This window comes from Mytilus californianus, unplaced genomic scaffold (genome assembly GCF_021869535.1).
Source record: "Mytilus californianus isolate M0D057914Y unplaced genomic scaffold, xbMytCali1.0.p SCAF_5, whole genome shotgun sequence".
Classification (NCBI taxonomy): domain Eukaryota; kingdom Metazoa; phylum Mollusca; class Bivalvia; order Mytilida; family Mytilidae; genus Mytilus; species Mytilus californianus.
Window position 1 is genome coordinate 45,717,494 of NW_026262701.1, and position 17,154 is coordinate 45,734,647.

The 17,154-nt window shown below is 31.5% G+C and overlaps 1 protein-coding gene across 1 annotated transcript in view; it reads left to right on the forward strand.

The window, feature by feature from the left end:
• The window catches only part of LOC127702312 (DNA repair-scaffolding protein-like), a 56,942-nt gene that overhangs the window by 36,963 nt on the left and 2,825 nt on the right, over positions 1–17,154 (forward strand). Inside the window, exons 8-17 of the mRNA XM_052206448.1 lie at positions 3,747–3,889; positions 4,298–4,365; positions 6,280–6,503; positions 8,802–8,957; positions 9,928–10,021; positions 11,314–11,451; positions 12,338–12,397; positions 13,734–13,899; positions 15,053–15,205; positions 17,010–17,103. Coding sequence (XP_052062408.1) covers positions 3,747–3,889; positions 4,298–4,365; positions 6,280–6,503; positions 8,802–8,957; positions 9,928–10,021; positions 11,314–11,451; positions 12,338–12,397; positions 13,734–13,899; positions 15,053–15,205; positions 17,010–17,103 — 1,296 coding nt within the window. The remainder of the gene's footprint in view (positions 1–3,746; positions 3,890–4,297; positions 4,366–6,279; positions 6,504–8,801; positions 8,958–9,927; positions 10,022–11,313; positions 11,452–12,337; positions 12,398–13,733; positions 13,900–15,052; positions 15,206–17,009; positions 17,104–17,154) is intronic.

Consider the following 17,154-nt stretch of genomic DNA (forward strand, 5'->3'; position numbering starts at 1 on the left):
AAATGGTTTCTACGGCAATAGGTGAAGTAAAATGGGTAGAGTTTTAACTTTGTTTGTATTTGATTAATCTCATCATTAGAACACATTTTATCAATAACAAATTATTATAATTAGTTTTTTGTAACTTTTAAATATACTTGCATGCTTTAGCTGTGAAAGGTATCGGCATTATCCATTAGAAAAATCGTGAGGCATAGAACCTTTTTCACAACAATAGTGGTTTTTTACCCATAAATCCATCGGATTAATCGGCTTTCCGGTGGCCACGTCATTTTATTGGCTGTTATATAGACTCTACTAGAGTTGCGAATCTCTTGTATTATATGTCTCTGGTATCATCAAGAAAATATGGCATTCAGCGGCAAATCAAATGATTATGACATTATCATAGTACTTATAACTGTAAGAAAATGAGATCTGTGACTACTATAACACTGTATTCAGTATACTATGTGTTATATTAGTCTTATATGAGATGCATTTATGATCACTGTTCAAATATTACTAAATATCCCTCCCCCTTATTCAAGGTGATGGTTTGATTTTTACTTAAAAGTAAATTTATCTTTTAGATCTATGAGACAAGCAACTTAACTACATAAAAAACCAAAATAATCATATACATGTATACAAAATATACAGGTCTGTTTTGAAATTTAATATTGAAAAGTGAAAATTACATTAGTGAACAGTTTTTTGTTTATCTCCCCTTAATTCATGTAGAATGAAATAAAATAAAATATTATTATAAAAAAAAATGTATGTCCAAAACTAATATGCACAAAATATTCATAAACCTTTTTAAAAGCTTACAGATGAAGTGATTTATAAGTTTCTGTAATATTAATTAAAACTTTGTTAATATATTTTAAAATTTTAACCATTTGATTATGAACATATATTAAGAATTTCAATAATTAAAATCCTGTCAAAGTTTATCTCTATCTATTATAGTTTTAGTTTTTGCAGGTGGACACATAGTGTTCATGACTTTCAATATTAATATACATAAAAGATCCATTATTTAGGTAACAATTTTTATTTATTTCCTGGGCCTGAGGGAGATATGAAGATTTGTTCACCAAAGAAAATTCTTATTTCCCCGAGGGCTCTACAATGCCCTCGGGGAAATTAAACTTTTTTGAGGGTGAACAAATCTTCATATCTCCTGAAGCAAAGGGAAATAAATGTTTTATTCCACTGTCTTTACTTTACTTACTACCTGAACATAAAATACTAATCTATATACATTTTTTTTCTTATCCGTTTATTTGTATAGCTAAACATTGATAAACAATAACAATCAAAAGTCATAAAAATTTATTCTTTTTGTTTTAACGTCTGAAATAATTTTGAACACAATATTAACTTTACCTAATAGCTATTTAAAACGTTATGTACATTGTGTGTAACGTCGCGAGTTATTGCCCTTAAACGACAAATTTTACCATTCTTTTTCATTTTTGCTTATTAGCTTGAAAACTATAAACTTTAAATTGCAAAAATGATCAGCAAGACAATTTCTACAAATAAGTTTACATGGTCGATATTAGAGTTATTGCCCTTTGATGACGATTTTTACCAATTTTTTGTGTTTTTTCCATATAACTTAAAAATTATGAAAGATAGATAGAAACTTTAAAAAGTAAAAATGATCAACAAGACAATATCTACCATTAAGACAATATGGTGAAAATCATCTGATGACTCCTTGTTGGAGTTATTGCCCTTTAATGACAATTTTTACCATTTTTTTGCTTTTGCCTTATACAAAAATGTATGATAAAAATTATTATAGATAGATAGAAACTTAAATAAGCAAAAATTATCAGCAAGACAAGATCTACTAACAAGTCAAATTTTCCAATATAGTTAGTAGACTGTCACTCTTTACAGGAGTGATTTCCCTTAAATTAGGATTTTTTTTACCGTCTTTTGTGTTTTAAGCAAAAACTAAACAGACTTAATGACCAGCAATACAAGATCAACAAAACAGATTTTTGTCATGAATTCTATTCTCTTCTCCAGTGTTGGAGAGTGTCCTTTGTTGAATATGCATATAGACCAAGGTGAGTGATAAAGGCTCTTTAGAGCCACTAGTTATAGTTTGTTCTTATGTTGTGCTGAAACACCGCTGTCCTATGTTAGGGGAGAGTTGAGCACAGAGAAACATGTTTAACGCCGCCACATTCTTTATGTGCTTGTCCCAAATCAGGAGCCTGTAGTTCAGTGGTTGTCGTTGGTTCATGTCTGTCATATTTGTTTTTTTCGTAATTTGTTTTGTTATTAATTAGGCCGTTGGTTTTCTCAAATAAATTGTTTCATATTTTTCATATTTGGGCGTTTTAAAGCTGACTATATGGTATGAGTTTTTCTCATTGTTGAAGCCATACAGTTGCCTATAATTGCTTACATCCACTTCATTTGAACGATAGTTGTTTCATAAGCAATCATACCACATCTTCTTATTTTTATAGTAAATTCTGTAACCATGGACTTTTTATACTAGTAATATTTGTACACCTGGACACATTTTACCAGGACTAATTTATCTCTTACATTTACACGCAGGCCACGAAGAGAACTCCAAAATGAACTGTTATCCAAAAGGAAATATTCAAATTAATGTTTGCTCAAGAAAGTGGGGTAACAGGAGACTTTATTTGTGCAAGTACAAATAACGCAAACATTTATTTGTGTACATGTTATTTGTACAATAATTGGCTGATTGCAGGATAAAAGTAGATATATGGATTAGGTCAATGAGACAAGCAACCTTACAACACAAATAACCAAAAGACATCATCAGACAATTGAATTCACAATCTCCATTTATCTGTAGTCTGAATTGGGAGGGTAATTTCATTTTGGTTACATACAAGTCCATCAGACAGTCGGGGAAAAAATAAAAATTGCAATTTCATGAAGGAATAACAGTCACTCCCAAGGTCGCCAGACATTGGGCAAAGATCAGTAGAAATTTATTTGGTCCAGTTAAGTGATATGAATTACTGGACCAAATGAACAGTAAAATTTTTAATTTGTCCAAATCATATGTGTAAATATCCTGTAAAAAAGAATCTGGTCCAGTTAAGAAGAATGATTTACTGAACCAAATGTCCATTTGATTTCTCAAAGCCTTGGGAACCACTGGAATAAATGATCAGAATGTCATCAGGATGTAGATCATCCATTGTGTATATCCCATCAAAGCTATCTGACTCTCATCAGGATGTAGACCATCCATTGTGTATATCCCACCAAAGTTATCTGACTCTGTCGTCAGGATGTAGATCATCCATTGTGTATATCCCATCAAAGTTATCTGACTCTGTCATCAGGATGTAGACCATCCATTGTGTATGTTCCATCAAAGTTATCTGACTCTGTCATCAGGATGTAGACCATTCATTGTGTATATCCCATCAAAGTTATCTGACTCCTCAAAGAGTTTTAGCATTTTTTCCAAATAACATGATCACTATAATAGACAGACAGAAGTATAGAACAGCAAAACTAAACCATTAAATTCCAGTTAATTAAGTCTATATATTGATTAAACTATTTAGGTACCAATATAAAATCGCTGAAACTGCATATATAGATTTGCATACAATATTCGAAGTATATGTTTACTGTTAAAAGTTTCACTGTTTGATTATTGCATTTATAAACATTGAAGCTAGGTGAGCACTGCTTACCCATTGGAGCCTCTTGTTTGTAAATATTTCCATCTATTATTTCAGGCAAAAACTGAAACTACAGTCAATAGATAGATCAGTATTATTATGTACCAATTTTATCAGAGTAGAGGGAAGTGTAGATGTTGTACAACAGAATCCTGAACCATCAACAATAACCATGGAATGGAAATGTCCATGTGTTACAGGTAAAGCTTAAATGGCCACTAGCTGCCAAATTCTTGCCCACCAAAACTGATTCAAACTCTCAAATTTGATTTCATATGTACAAAAATGTAATTCAGAACTACAAAAGTGCCATAAAAAACAATACAAAATGAATGGAATCGTTATAAGGTTTCAACACTTCTTATATATTCCTGACTGGATGCCATCTAATTAACCATTGATACGTCGTGGACACATTAACTTGAAACTCATTACATATGTGCTTTTTGAAATATATGCAAAATTAGGGTTTGGACCCAGATTTCGTAATTTGCTGATCTTGGAGTTGTGTGATAGTACAAGCAGGAGATGTCATGGTGTCCTAAGGACACATATTCTTGTTTACCTTTATTTTTGATATGATATTATTGAGTGAATATCTATTTCAGGGTTAGTAAAGGACTACAAACAGTGTCCAGCTTACCAGTACCCATGTCTGCCAGGCATAATGCTTCAGGTATAATACATTGATTTAGATGAATAATGGGTTCCAAAAACAGGTATATTTTTCTATCATGACCTGCAAAATTCTGAAGGGGACATATAATTTGTATTTTCCACTTTATCATAATTCAGAAAAAAATTCAAGGTGTAGGTGATTCACCATGAATGTTTACAGGAGCTTCTTAGGAATAATCAAAATAAGGTAGCATTATCCTTTAACTTTACATTCCGCTATATGGATGATGTCCTCTCACTAAATAATTCAAAGTTTGGTGTTTATGTTGAACGTGTTTATCCCATCAAACTTGAAATACAACAAATACAGTTAAGTCTGCCTCATATCTTGGCTTACATTTAGAAATTGACAATGAGGGTAAATTGAGAACAGAACTTTAGGACAAAAGAGATAATTTCAGCTTCTCAATTTTCTCATTCCTCAGATAAAAACCTTTTCTCATTCCTCAGGTAATACCTTTTCTCACTTCTTAGATAACGTTACGAATTTTTTATCAGAGCATTTCATAAATCTTAAAATTAAGCATCCAAAGCCATTATGGTAGGGTAAAAATACTAAGTACCGTAATAAAAACAACTGTTTAATCCAGATAATAGGGTAGAGATGTAAATCACACCACACAACCTACCTGTATCATTTTTTCAAAACAGATACGATCAGAGACGTTTGTATCCTTGAAAAGTGTGTAAGGAAATCAGTGTGTATTTCATTTTATTTTCTAATTCAAATTCTTCAATTGACCGGAGTTCTTTTTTCCAATTAGAGCATACTACCGTTTGTATTGATGGACAGTCCATAGTGTATCATTGTCATGATGGGGTATCTTGTAAAATTTAATTCCCAAATCATAACTGCTTTAATTTTTTGTCCTCTAAATTGTGTATATCAAAATCTATGGATTATTTTTCTTTAGTTTTATCAGTTTAATTGTCCCCCCATGCGACATAGAAATACAGGGCGTGCGTCCGTCCAGTCATGTTAAAGCTCTCACGAATACAATTCTTGCCAGATTTTATAAAACTTATATCATAGGTTTAAATCAGTAATGCCTTCACCAAATTTGAAAATCAGTGCCAATCAACTATTTTTCAAAAAAGTTATGCCCCTTGGAAATATTAATTATATGTAAAATTGCATTGTAAGGGCTCTCATGTGTACAAATTTTGCCAGATTTTTATCAAATTTATATCAAAGGTTTGTATTAGCAATGTCTCGTACTAGTTCGAAAATCAGTGGGGATCAAATATTTAAAAAAGATTATGCCCCTTGGAAATATTAATTATATGGAAAATTGCATTGTAAGGGCTCTCATGTGTACAAATTTTGCCAGATTTTTATCAAATTTATATCAAAGGTTTGTATTAGCAATGTCTCGTACTAGTTCGAAAATCAGTGGGGATCAAATATTTAAAAAAGATTTATGCCCCTTGGAAATATTAATCATATTGGAAATTGCATTGTTTTTGCTCTTCAGCCTTCATTTCTCTAAGATATTTGTAAACAGTTTAAAGAACAATAAAAAAAGAAGTGTTTTTAAGTTCTTGCCCTTGGAAAGATAAAATATGTGCAACGCAGGGGACATTGAAACTGTTGTCATATCAAAACCTCAATGAAGATTGCAAAAGGAAAATAAGTAGACATTCTGATCCAAACTTTAAAGAGGTGGTATAAAACATGGTAAATGAACTAACTAAACCAATAAACAGCCTATTTCTCATTCAAGAAGGGAAGTGGTTAAAGTATAAATAAAAAAATTCCATCCTTGTGCTTTATGACAACAGAGGAGCATGATTGTGTCTGTCAGGCCTTAATCAAATGTCAGTTGTATGTTGTGTTAATGTAAATTATACAAACTAACTGCTTTACTGAATTTTTAGGCAGTATGAAATTTAACTTATGGCTACATTTCAGTGTAAAGAAAACAGAGAAAATAGAAGTACACATATACCTGGACTTCCAGATCATGAACGGTCACTGTATATGATACAAGCTACTCAGGCTTCAACTGGGACACCAACTGTATCAGACTCTATTTTAGAAAGTATAGATAAATCTTCCAAACAGACAGGGGTCTGCTTCAGTGCATTGGTCCATAGAGTGTTGTGTAAAACTGTTCCAAATTCAATTACAAAAAGGTGAAGTTTTAATACTGTTGATTCCTTGGGGATTTGATCTGTAGGGGAAACTATGAAATTATAGGAGAATCTTTTCATGTGTTCACTAATTTTTATGCCCCCGCCGTAGGCAACAGGTGCATTGATGGTTACCCTTGATGGTCTGTCCGTCAGTCCATTTTTCTGTCCGTCTTTCCATCCGTCCCATTATCGTTTCCGCACTCTTAATTTAAGTTTGCCTAATCCAAATTTGTTGAAACTAATACACAATGCTAAGAACCAAGACTTACAGACAAAGTTCAAATTTGGGCAGTGAGTTGCTTACCGTTCTAGAGTTATGCCCCTTTATAACTTGGAAAATTGCAAGTTTTTAGCTCACCTGGCCCGAAGGGCCAAGTGAGCTTTTCTCATCACTTTGCGTCCGTCGTCGTCGTCCGGCGTCGTCTGTTAACTTTTTCAAAAATCTTCTCCTCTGAAATTAACCAAACTTGACCACAATCATCATTAGGGTATCTAGTTTAAAAAATGTGTCCGATGACCCCGCAAACCAACCAAGATGGCCGCCATGGCTAAAAATAGAACATAGGGGTAAAATGTAGATTTTGGCTTATATCTCTGAAACCAATGCATTTAGAGTAAATCTGACATAGGGTAAAACTGATTATCAAGTCAAGATCTATCTGCTCTAAAATTTTCAGACAAATCTGACAACCTGTTGTTGGGTTGCTGACCCTGAATTGGTAATTTTAAGGAAATTTTGCAGTTTTTGGTTATTATCTTGAATATTATTATAGATAGAGATAAACTGTAAACAGCAATAATGTTAAGCAAAGTAAGATCTACAAATAAGTTTCATGACCAAAATTGTCAGTCGACCCCGTTAGGAGTTATTGCCCTTAATAGTCAATTTTTAACAATTTTTTGTAAATTTTTGTAATCTTTTACAAAAATCTTCTTCTCTGAAACTACTAAGACAAATTTAACCATACTTGGCAATAATCATTATTAGGATATCTAGTTTAAAAAATTTGTCCGATGGCTGACTTGGTTAAAAATAGAACATAGGGGTAAAATGCAGTTTTTGGTTTATATCTCTGAAACTAAAGCATTTAGAGCAAATCTGACAGGTGGCAAAAATGTTCATCAGAATTAGATTTATCTGCCCTGAAATTTTCAGACGAATCCGACAACCCGTTGTTGGGTTGCTGCCCCTGAGTTAGTAATTTTATAAAAATTTTGCAGTTTTTTGTTATTATCTTAGATATCATTATAATATCTAATATCTAATACTATTAATTATGATTTTAACCTTATTTTACATGATTTCCAAAGCATCAGTAAATACAGATGAGCGACACAGGCTCTTGAGAGCCTCTAGTTTTGTTTCTGCACTCTTTCTTAAGTTTGTCTCATCCGAAATTTTATGGAACTCATACACAATGCTAAGAACCACAACACACAGACAGAGTTCAAATTTGGGTTGCGAGTCATTTACCATTATAGAGTTATGCCCCTTTTTAACTTGGAAAATTGCAAAGCTTGAGCAGGGGCATTCATGTCCTCAGACACATTCTTTTTTTATTCATCTATGTGGTTAATGCTTTTTAGATTATTAGAAAATCTTTATCACATGTCATAATTGTGAGCTGTTTCTCCTGCATAAATATATCTGAGTTTTTACCAGAGCAATTTTAATTTCATTAGAAAACCATTTTCTAGTGCCTGTGACTCAATGGTTGTGGTATATACTCTAAATCATGTCCATTCTTCAATGATTCAATCTTCAATTCCGCCATTTTAAAATCCAGCAGTTGTCCAGGTTTTTTAAGTGTCATCAACATTGTTAGGAAGCATGACTATGCTGTCCTGCATTTTATTCTGGAATAATGAAGAATCTTTTTTAAGACATTTAATTTTCTTTACGTCAATCAGATTGCAGAGATTACATGAACTGTATGCAAAAGGAATCACAAAAAACTCCCAAGAAGAGTAAGACAAGTGTTGATAGGTTAAGAATCTGTTATGCATGGATCAACCACTTATCATTTGACTTAAAAAACTTTATAAAGATCATGAACTTGTTAAAATTTGAAATAAACAATAAAGGACACGTCAGATTTATAACAACAACAACAAGAACAACAATTTATTCTCTAAAAACCAATAAAATCAAAGGTACAGAGAATGACATGCAAAAAAGATATACATAGTAACAGAATAAAGATATGTCGTGATTCTTAGGAAATGGAAAAATGGAAAAAATATCAATATTTCAGAATTTTTATTGATCAAAAATTATATTATACATTTGTATTACAGATATAGTCTGTTAGTAGAGGATGGTCATGGTATTATGTGTGAGATACAGATGCCAGACAGTTCTGAACATTTGTATGGTGATGTAATACAGAATGGTGAAGGTATTTCTTACATATTTACTGGACTTAAGGTGCTCTCTAGAACAACAAGAGATAGGTAAGTTGAGTGGTGTCATGTGACTCATGTATTATAAATGATCCAAGTCATTATACTTAAACCGGGATTTTTCGAAAAGTCATTTTTACTCAAAAACTGAATTCGTGATTTTTTATTCTTTTGAAATGGTATATCAGAGGCAAACTATTTACCCCTTTCGAGCCTTCTGCTTGTCTCCCTGTTTGCCCATCCATACCTTTATGTAAATTGCATACTGGTGTTTTTTTTCTACAGTATTCAAGTACAAAATGTATTAAAATTTGTTTCGATAAAATTTTTATACACATATAAAATAATTTTTGTGAGTGATTTGTTTTTGCTACTTCATGCATAGAATATGTATGGGAATAGTTCAGCTTGAATCTTTTCTTATATTAATACTACCACAAAGTTAAGAAAAAAGTTTGAAAATAAATGGTGTCACCCATAGCCCTTTGACTTTGAACTTTTGCATAGATCAAATGTTTAAGTTTGTAAATAGGTCTGTTTAAGGGGGACCACTAATGGTAGTTCAGTGATCTTTGGTTAGTAGTTGTATTTATAAGGGACGATTTATCCTCAGTCATTGTCTTTTGACTTTTTTCCTTTTGCAAAGTTTACATGTAAAGTGTTGCTATTTAAATTTCAACATTTTGTATCGAAATTACACACAGGTTAGACATACCTCTGTATCAACAATTTATTGCAAAAGTTCAGTCATCATCCAACCTAAATGTGAGAATATGTTATGTAATTTCAGGAAATATTGCCACATGTAAAGGTTTCCAAATTTTAGTATTCATTGAATTTATGCAATGCTTCTTTTGCAAAAAATTAAAAATTACAAAAATTTCTGAAGTGACAGTAAAAGAAGCCTGTCTAAAAACTAATGTTTTTCTTTATTTAAAGAAACAGTTACATTGCATGATTATAATGTTACCTCTGAAGTAGAATTTTAAAGATTGTTGATATAGATGTTGTCTTTTTTCAGAGATCCAGCTCTATTCAGCATGATAGATAATGTATGGTCTGGTATGACTGCTACAGCTGTCAGTGAAGAAAGTGAAATAGCATCAGGTTCTTCTGTAAGTTGATACAGTTAGTACAAAAAGAAAGTTGCAGCAGTTTTGTTATGCCCTGCCTATGAAAATAGGGGTCATAATGTTTTCAGGTCTGTGAAGTCTGTTAGTCTATCTAGTTCTGTCCATTATTATTGATTGATTGATTGTTGGGTGCTTATCATCCAGTGGCAAATATTTCATGCATGTTCAGGAAGAGAACAAATTAACAATAAATCCAATAGGCAGGTCCTGTAATAGAGGTTGTGTGGGATGAAGTTCAGAGAAAATGAGGGTATGTAGGATAGGATAGGCCACCTGCAGACCCCTCAGAGAGTTGTTGCAAGTATATCCAATGTTAGGTTGATGTTTTAGTGTAATGTAGGTTCAAGTTTGGTTCAAGGTAGTTTAAAATTAAGTTTTGGTTACATAACTTAAAACTTAATACACATGTTCATTATGATATATATATGCCAAATTAGGCTATCTTCCCATCAGTTCAATATGATAATGTGAGAAGGGCATGGTGTCCTATGGACAGCATTCGTATTCATGTTTTTATTAATGATGAAAGCATATTCACATACATCAACCTGTATCAAATTACACAATTACTAAGAGCCATGGTAAAAAGGTAATAAGAAGCATTGAGTAAGATTGTGAAAATTTCCCTGTAATCAGCAACTTAAAAGAAATATCTTATGTCATTTTTATCTCACCTGTTTTAATTTCTCACTGTCTTGAAATAAATGTACAAGATTGGTGCATTGTTGGATAATATTTAAACAAAAACTGTATGAACCTTAAAAATGGAAAGAAAATCAAGGTTCAACCAATGGTGGTCTTTAAGTTGTAGGATTTCAGTACCATATTTTCTTCACACAAAAATGAATGAAATATAAACTGTTTGACAATTAGTGTTGATTTGTATTGAACTTTGGGGTAAGAAGGCCCCTCTAATAAATGTTGTCAGTTATGAATCAATACCTATATTGCTGTAGACCATACAATACATAAGACCAAAAAAAGTTTTATATAATGCTAAAAATATACACCCTTATAGTTACATCTACTGTAAATTCAGAAAATTTTGCAATATTTTTATAATTGCGACAGGATAGTTTTTGCAAAAAATGAAAACTAGCATTTTTAATGTTGAAAGCATTATTTGTATGAAGCATTTTCTGAAATCTCAAAAATTTCTGAATTTACAGGGTTACCGTTTAATAACAGCTTCTATTTAAACACAACTGATATGAATTTGTCGTATTTAACTGTAGAAAATAATTGTATTTTATATTTTGAAAATAATGATACAGATATCCCAGAGATTGCCCCCAGGATTTTGTTACAGTATGGTAGAACATGACAATACTGATTTAAAGATCACAGAGCATGCAACAGTAATTACTGCTTTCAAAAAGATACGACTGGTTTCGTTGGATGATCTTAGAAAGGTGAATATAGCTATATAGTCTGAAAGTTAAAAGGTCAGTTTATTCCATTCATACAATAAAAGGTGATCAGTTTTGCTTTATGCCATTTAACTTGCCCAAATTTAGGACACACCATTGTTATTCCATGACCAAACTGACTATACGTAAAAGTGCAAAGTTTATTGAAACCAAATTATGCAGGCATAGTGTACAGGTAGCTAGAGTTAGTATTTGAAGAAAAATTTCTTTATGGAAAATAAATGTACATGTTACTCCAAAAAGGGATAGATAAATAAAAAAAATAATAATATGTCTGTGAAATAATTACAAGCATAAAATGTCATGGTGAGTTTTATATAAAGGAAAAGATTTTCAAATTTCCATTTTCAGCTGACTATATTTATATTTCTGATCTAAATCTTATTTCATTCTCACCAGTATGAGGGAATATAGTCTTAGGGTTGTTCCAAAATTTATCGGGTTGAGTGATGGGCGGCACTTAGATTTATTTATTATGGGTGGTTGCATTTTCCTTAAAATTTTGTAAGAATTATTAGTGAAATAGAAAATTTTATGTTATGGGTGTTTGGGGTCTTTAAGAAGTGCCTCCCATGGCCACATGCGTTTAATTACGGACCAGCCCGTATTTGTAAGTTATCTTGTCAACAGCAAATGCATATATCAAATGTAATTTATAACAATTAAAACTGATATGATAATCCTGCAAATACCATAGTTTGTTGCTATTGATTAATAAAAATGCAGAATACGACAAAAAGCATGAAGACTAACTCAGGTCATGTCAGGATTCATGTCAAAATTTAGCATAGAAATTTAGGATTAAGATAACAAGTACAGCTTTGTCAGCACTGTATGAGATGATAAATTAACCAACATATCTTTGCAGGAGAAAGATGAAATCTGTAGATTTACAATGAAAGTGAAGTTGCTGGCAAAATTGAGTAACGTATGTACATTTTTTAGTTTACTTGCCCTCAAAGGGATATATTTTTAGCTTTTGTCATCATTTGGTATCCACCATGTTCTTCATCTTACTGTTGCAACAATTCATTTGGTTCCTATTAATATTCCACACCAAGTTTGTAAAGATGAAGTTTCTCTGCCGACATTATACAAAGCAATAAAAGTCCACCTAATTTGCTACTTTTGAAAAATTGAAATAATAGAATTCGCCATTCTCATCAAATTTTTATTGAACATTTAGATTTTGATGCCCCTAAAACATCAAGTTTATTAAAAAAAAACATGAATTCAGCATTATACTTACTGGTAGGCACTGGCTCCTCTCAAAAACTCAAAAACAATACAAACAGGGCTTCCAACAAAAAATTATGGCTGCAAAAAGCCAGACATTTTTTTCAATCCAGTTTTAATTCTCTAGACTTTGTAACTAAATGCAATCAGGGTAATCAAGAGCAATGACTTTGACATGAAAACAATTTCTTTATACTTTTGACTGTTTGATATGGATTTTATGAACTACTGTGGATTCATTATTTTTCATTGGATACCAATTTTCGTGGATTTCGTGGGTACAGGTGCACCACGAATTTAAATGTTCAACGAATTACAAATTTTCCATTGGATTGTATGCAGACTGGTGAAACCACGAAATTAAATATCCACGAAAGTGTAAGTTTTCCTCAATCCACGAAAATTGGTACCCACGAAAATAAATGATTCCACAGTAACAGTAACTTGTACATTGAAAGGGAATCTGTTAAGTGGCAGTGTGGAACATCAGCAGACTTATGTTTTCTCTATACTCTCATTTATGCAATAACACTGTGATTAGAAACTTTACTTTTGTGTTAAAGCAGTACACATTTTCTAATACCAAATGTTGACTTGACAGCTATAAAGCTCAAACACAGATGGAATGTATGTTATCCTTGAACTTAGGGCTGTTCCATAAAAACATACATGGACCCATGGAAGGCAACTTAAATTTGCCACTATGAGTGGGTGCCAAATATTGTGATGTACGGGTTTAAATGTATGCAGACTCTAAAATCGCTTCTATGGGTGATCATGCACTCTGTTTTCAAAGTGCCTTCCCTGGGCACCAAGTATGTTTTAATGGAGCAGTCCTTAATTGTCAAGCATATGTTTTTCATATCTTTATGAATAAGTGTAGAATATAATCAAACAAAAATATTACATTTTCTTCTTAAAAAAGTGAACTTATTTCTGGAATAGATGTTTTAATAAAGATTAAAGCAATTTCTCTGCAAATCAAAATTTTTTTTTAATGTTTTTTTATTTTATTTTATTTGTTCCAGTCAGATTTGTCCAGTTCCACATCAGTAGATTTTAGGTATTTGCTATACATAACAGATGATAGTTTGGATCATACAGATTACAGAATTATAAAAGTCAAAGATACATGTAATATACAACAACCTATTGGTGGTACAGTTGTAACTAAAGATGTTCTTCATACTGATGGTATTTTACAAATATATATATATATATATAAATATATACATAAAAGGTGGTGTGAGGTATTCATCAATGAGACAGCAACCCAATGACAAAAATAACCTAAAGCGTCAATAGACAGGAGTCCTTAAAATATGTCAAGCTCTAATTTGTTCTGGGTCTGTAAAAGTTGTGAATAAAGTTAACAGAAACAATCAAAGATCTGCCATATATATATTATACATGTATATGTTGTGTACAAGATGTAAGTTTGTACAAATTATAATTTGTACAGGGTTTTTGTACAAGTTATAAGGTTTTTGGCACATACCTTTTTGCATCAGATGGTAAAAATTTATCTTCTTAAATTAGTCAGCTTAATGTCTTAAATTCAAATTTATATACTTCAACCTAACATTAAGTGCTATTCTCCCTGTCTTTAAACTGGAAATAAGGACACCTGAATCGTTTAAATTCTATTTTTATTTTTCTCCTTATACCAAAATCATATCCTTTAAAAGTCTATTTGTGTTCTTATAATGTTTTTTGTATCAATGCTCAGTATTAGACTGTATCATGTAGTCATAGAAATATGAGAGAAATAAGCGAAACAAAAGACTGTGTGCTTGTATCATCCATTTGTGTTAAGCGGTTCATAAAACACTGATAACTTGTACAAAAATTCTGTACAACATTAAATTTGTACACAACATATATAAAATACAAAACTAGACATAAAATGAAAAAAAATGGTTTTTAATATCTAAAATATTTTATGATTGAAAATGGTGGACAGTATGTACTGTAGATTCATTATTATTCATGGGATACTAACTTTTGTGGATTTCAGGGTTATAGGTTAACCATAAATCCAAATGCTCATCAATACAAATTTTCTATAGGCTTGTATGTAGACTTTGGGAAAACCATGAAAATACTATTTTTCCTTAATCCACAAAAATTGGTATTCACAAAAACAAATGAATCCACAGTTCTTAAATTTGATTGTTTATAACACTTTTCCAAGTTTAAAGTTGGGGACTGTTTTACAGTAAATGCAATGAAATTTTGTACCCCATATTTTTCAGAATAAAACGTCTGCATACATCTTGAAAACCATAATTCCTTTGATTATGCTTTTTTGTAAAATGAACTTAGGCATAATTTGGTTTTGTTCTAGGTAATTTAATATGTGACTGCTACAGCCAAATATTGCCAAGCAGTTTCCTACAGAAACTAGGTTTTGAATTATCTACAGAAGACATTATCCATCCATTTTCACCTCCTGATCTGGATAAAGATTCCAAACTATATGATTTGTGCACAGTTAAAGGTAAGCTGTATATGTAGTAACAGATAGTTGACCCTTATGGTAATTATTGCCTTTGAATGATGCTTTCTATCCTTTTTTGATTTTGCATTTTTTGTGGAACTTTAGTAGATAGAGAGAATCTTTCAATCACAAAAAATGTTCAACAAAATATGATCTACAAATAAGTCAACCTGGATGAAATTGTCATTTGACTTTTTATAGGACTTATTGCTGTTGAAAGACATTTTTTTGCATTTTTGTGTTTTTTTTAGATAGATAAAATTTGTTTGAAAAATATGTTGAGCCAAACAAGAGCTACAAATAAGTCAATGTGGTATAAATTGTCAATGAAACCCTAATAGGAGTTATTGCCCTTGAAAGATGATTTTTACTCATTTTTGAATATTTTGCAGACAAAAAAGTAGATTGAGAGGAACTGCAAAAAACAAAAATGTTCAACACAATAAGATCTACAAATGGTCAACATGGCTGAACTTGATAACCAACTCTTTATAATGATTTCAATAATCTGGCAAATTATTAAAAAACCTTTAATTGGCCCGAGAACACAGTTATTTGGTAGTGCATTTCTTTTAGACAATAAATTCAAATTAAAAATTTCGCACCTGCTCTATCTCAAAAAGATTTTTACAGTGTAGTGTACTACTATTGATACAAATAATATCAAAATTATAGAAACTTCTACCAGCTCTAACTCAAAATATTGACAATTCTGTGTTAAGGGGGGCTAAAATTCAGTTTGACAGCTTCAGACATTCTAATTTTTGACCTTTTTTAACTGGACCAAATCACTACTTAACATAAAGATTCAGCACCCAAATTTTTTTAACATGTAATTTCATCCCCTTACTTAATATTTCATGCATAAAATATCAAGAAATAAATTGGGAAAGTGTTTCAAAAAAAAATGCAAGTTATACACTGTTCACACTAGGGATTATATTCGTAGACAACGAAAACCAAAGGACGATAACTGTGTCCTTGGACCTAATAGATATCAGATAGGTATATAAACTGTACGAAAAAAATGACCATCAATAGAATTTCTACAAAACTGCCATTTAATAAGATTTACAAATAAGCATACATAACTGGTTTCAATAAAAGTAAAATATCACAATTGCATATTTATACTAGGTTAGTGATTCAAGCCCATGAGAGCCTTTTGTTAGAATCAGTTTTAGATTTTTAAATATTTTGGCCTGGAGCATCACTAAACAGACAATTATTGTCTTAATGTCCAACTAGTGTAGTAAAACTGGTACGGTTAATATTATTACTACCAGTTGGTCGATTCCTCTATTGGTGGACAAAGCCCCTCTAATAATCACCAGCCCAGTAGCCAGTACTTCATTACTAGCATGAAAATATGAAAATTGTTTTATTTTTATAGGTCCACTGAACATAGAAAATGATAGTGCGAGTGGGGCATTCGTGTACCATGGACACATTCTTGTTGAAATTATTTTGAATAAAGGAATATATTTCCCAAAGCTCTCATTCCTTACATGGCTTTAACTCTTCTTTTCATCCTTTTTTGGTTCAAGAGCTCTTCATTTTTCCAATATGATGGATTAAAACTTTGATTATATTGATACAATACAAGGACAACTTGAATGATGGTGGAATGTGGTAAGTAGTTTCAAAATATTTAACAAAAAGTTACCTGACGTCGACTGTAAACATTTTCTATTGTAATGAAATGTAAAATATGTAAAACAAGATCGGAAACAAATGAAATCCTAGAATTCAGAATTTGTTGTCCTCTATATTTTGATTACTACATTTGTTTTGTATATTGTAGGTACAATTAATGAGATAGATGAGAGTTCTGCCTATTCCTGGGATGTATGTGATCAGTGTGGTTTAGACAAGCTAGCAGAGAAAGCTAACACTAAGTATGAAAATACAAAATATACTTTTTTTTTTAAATTGAATACATGTTGTAC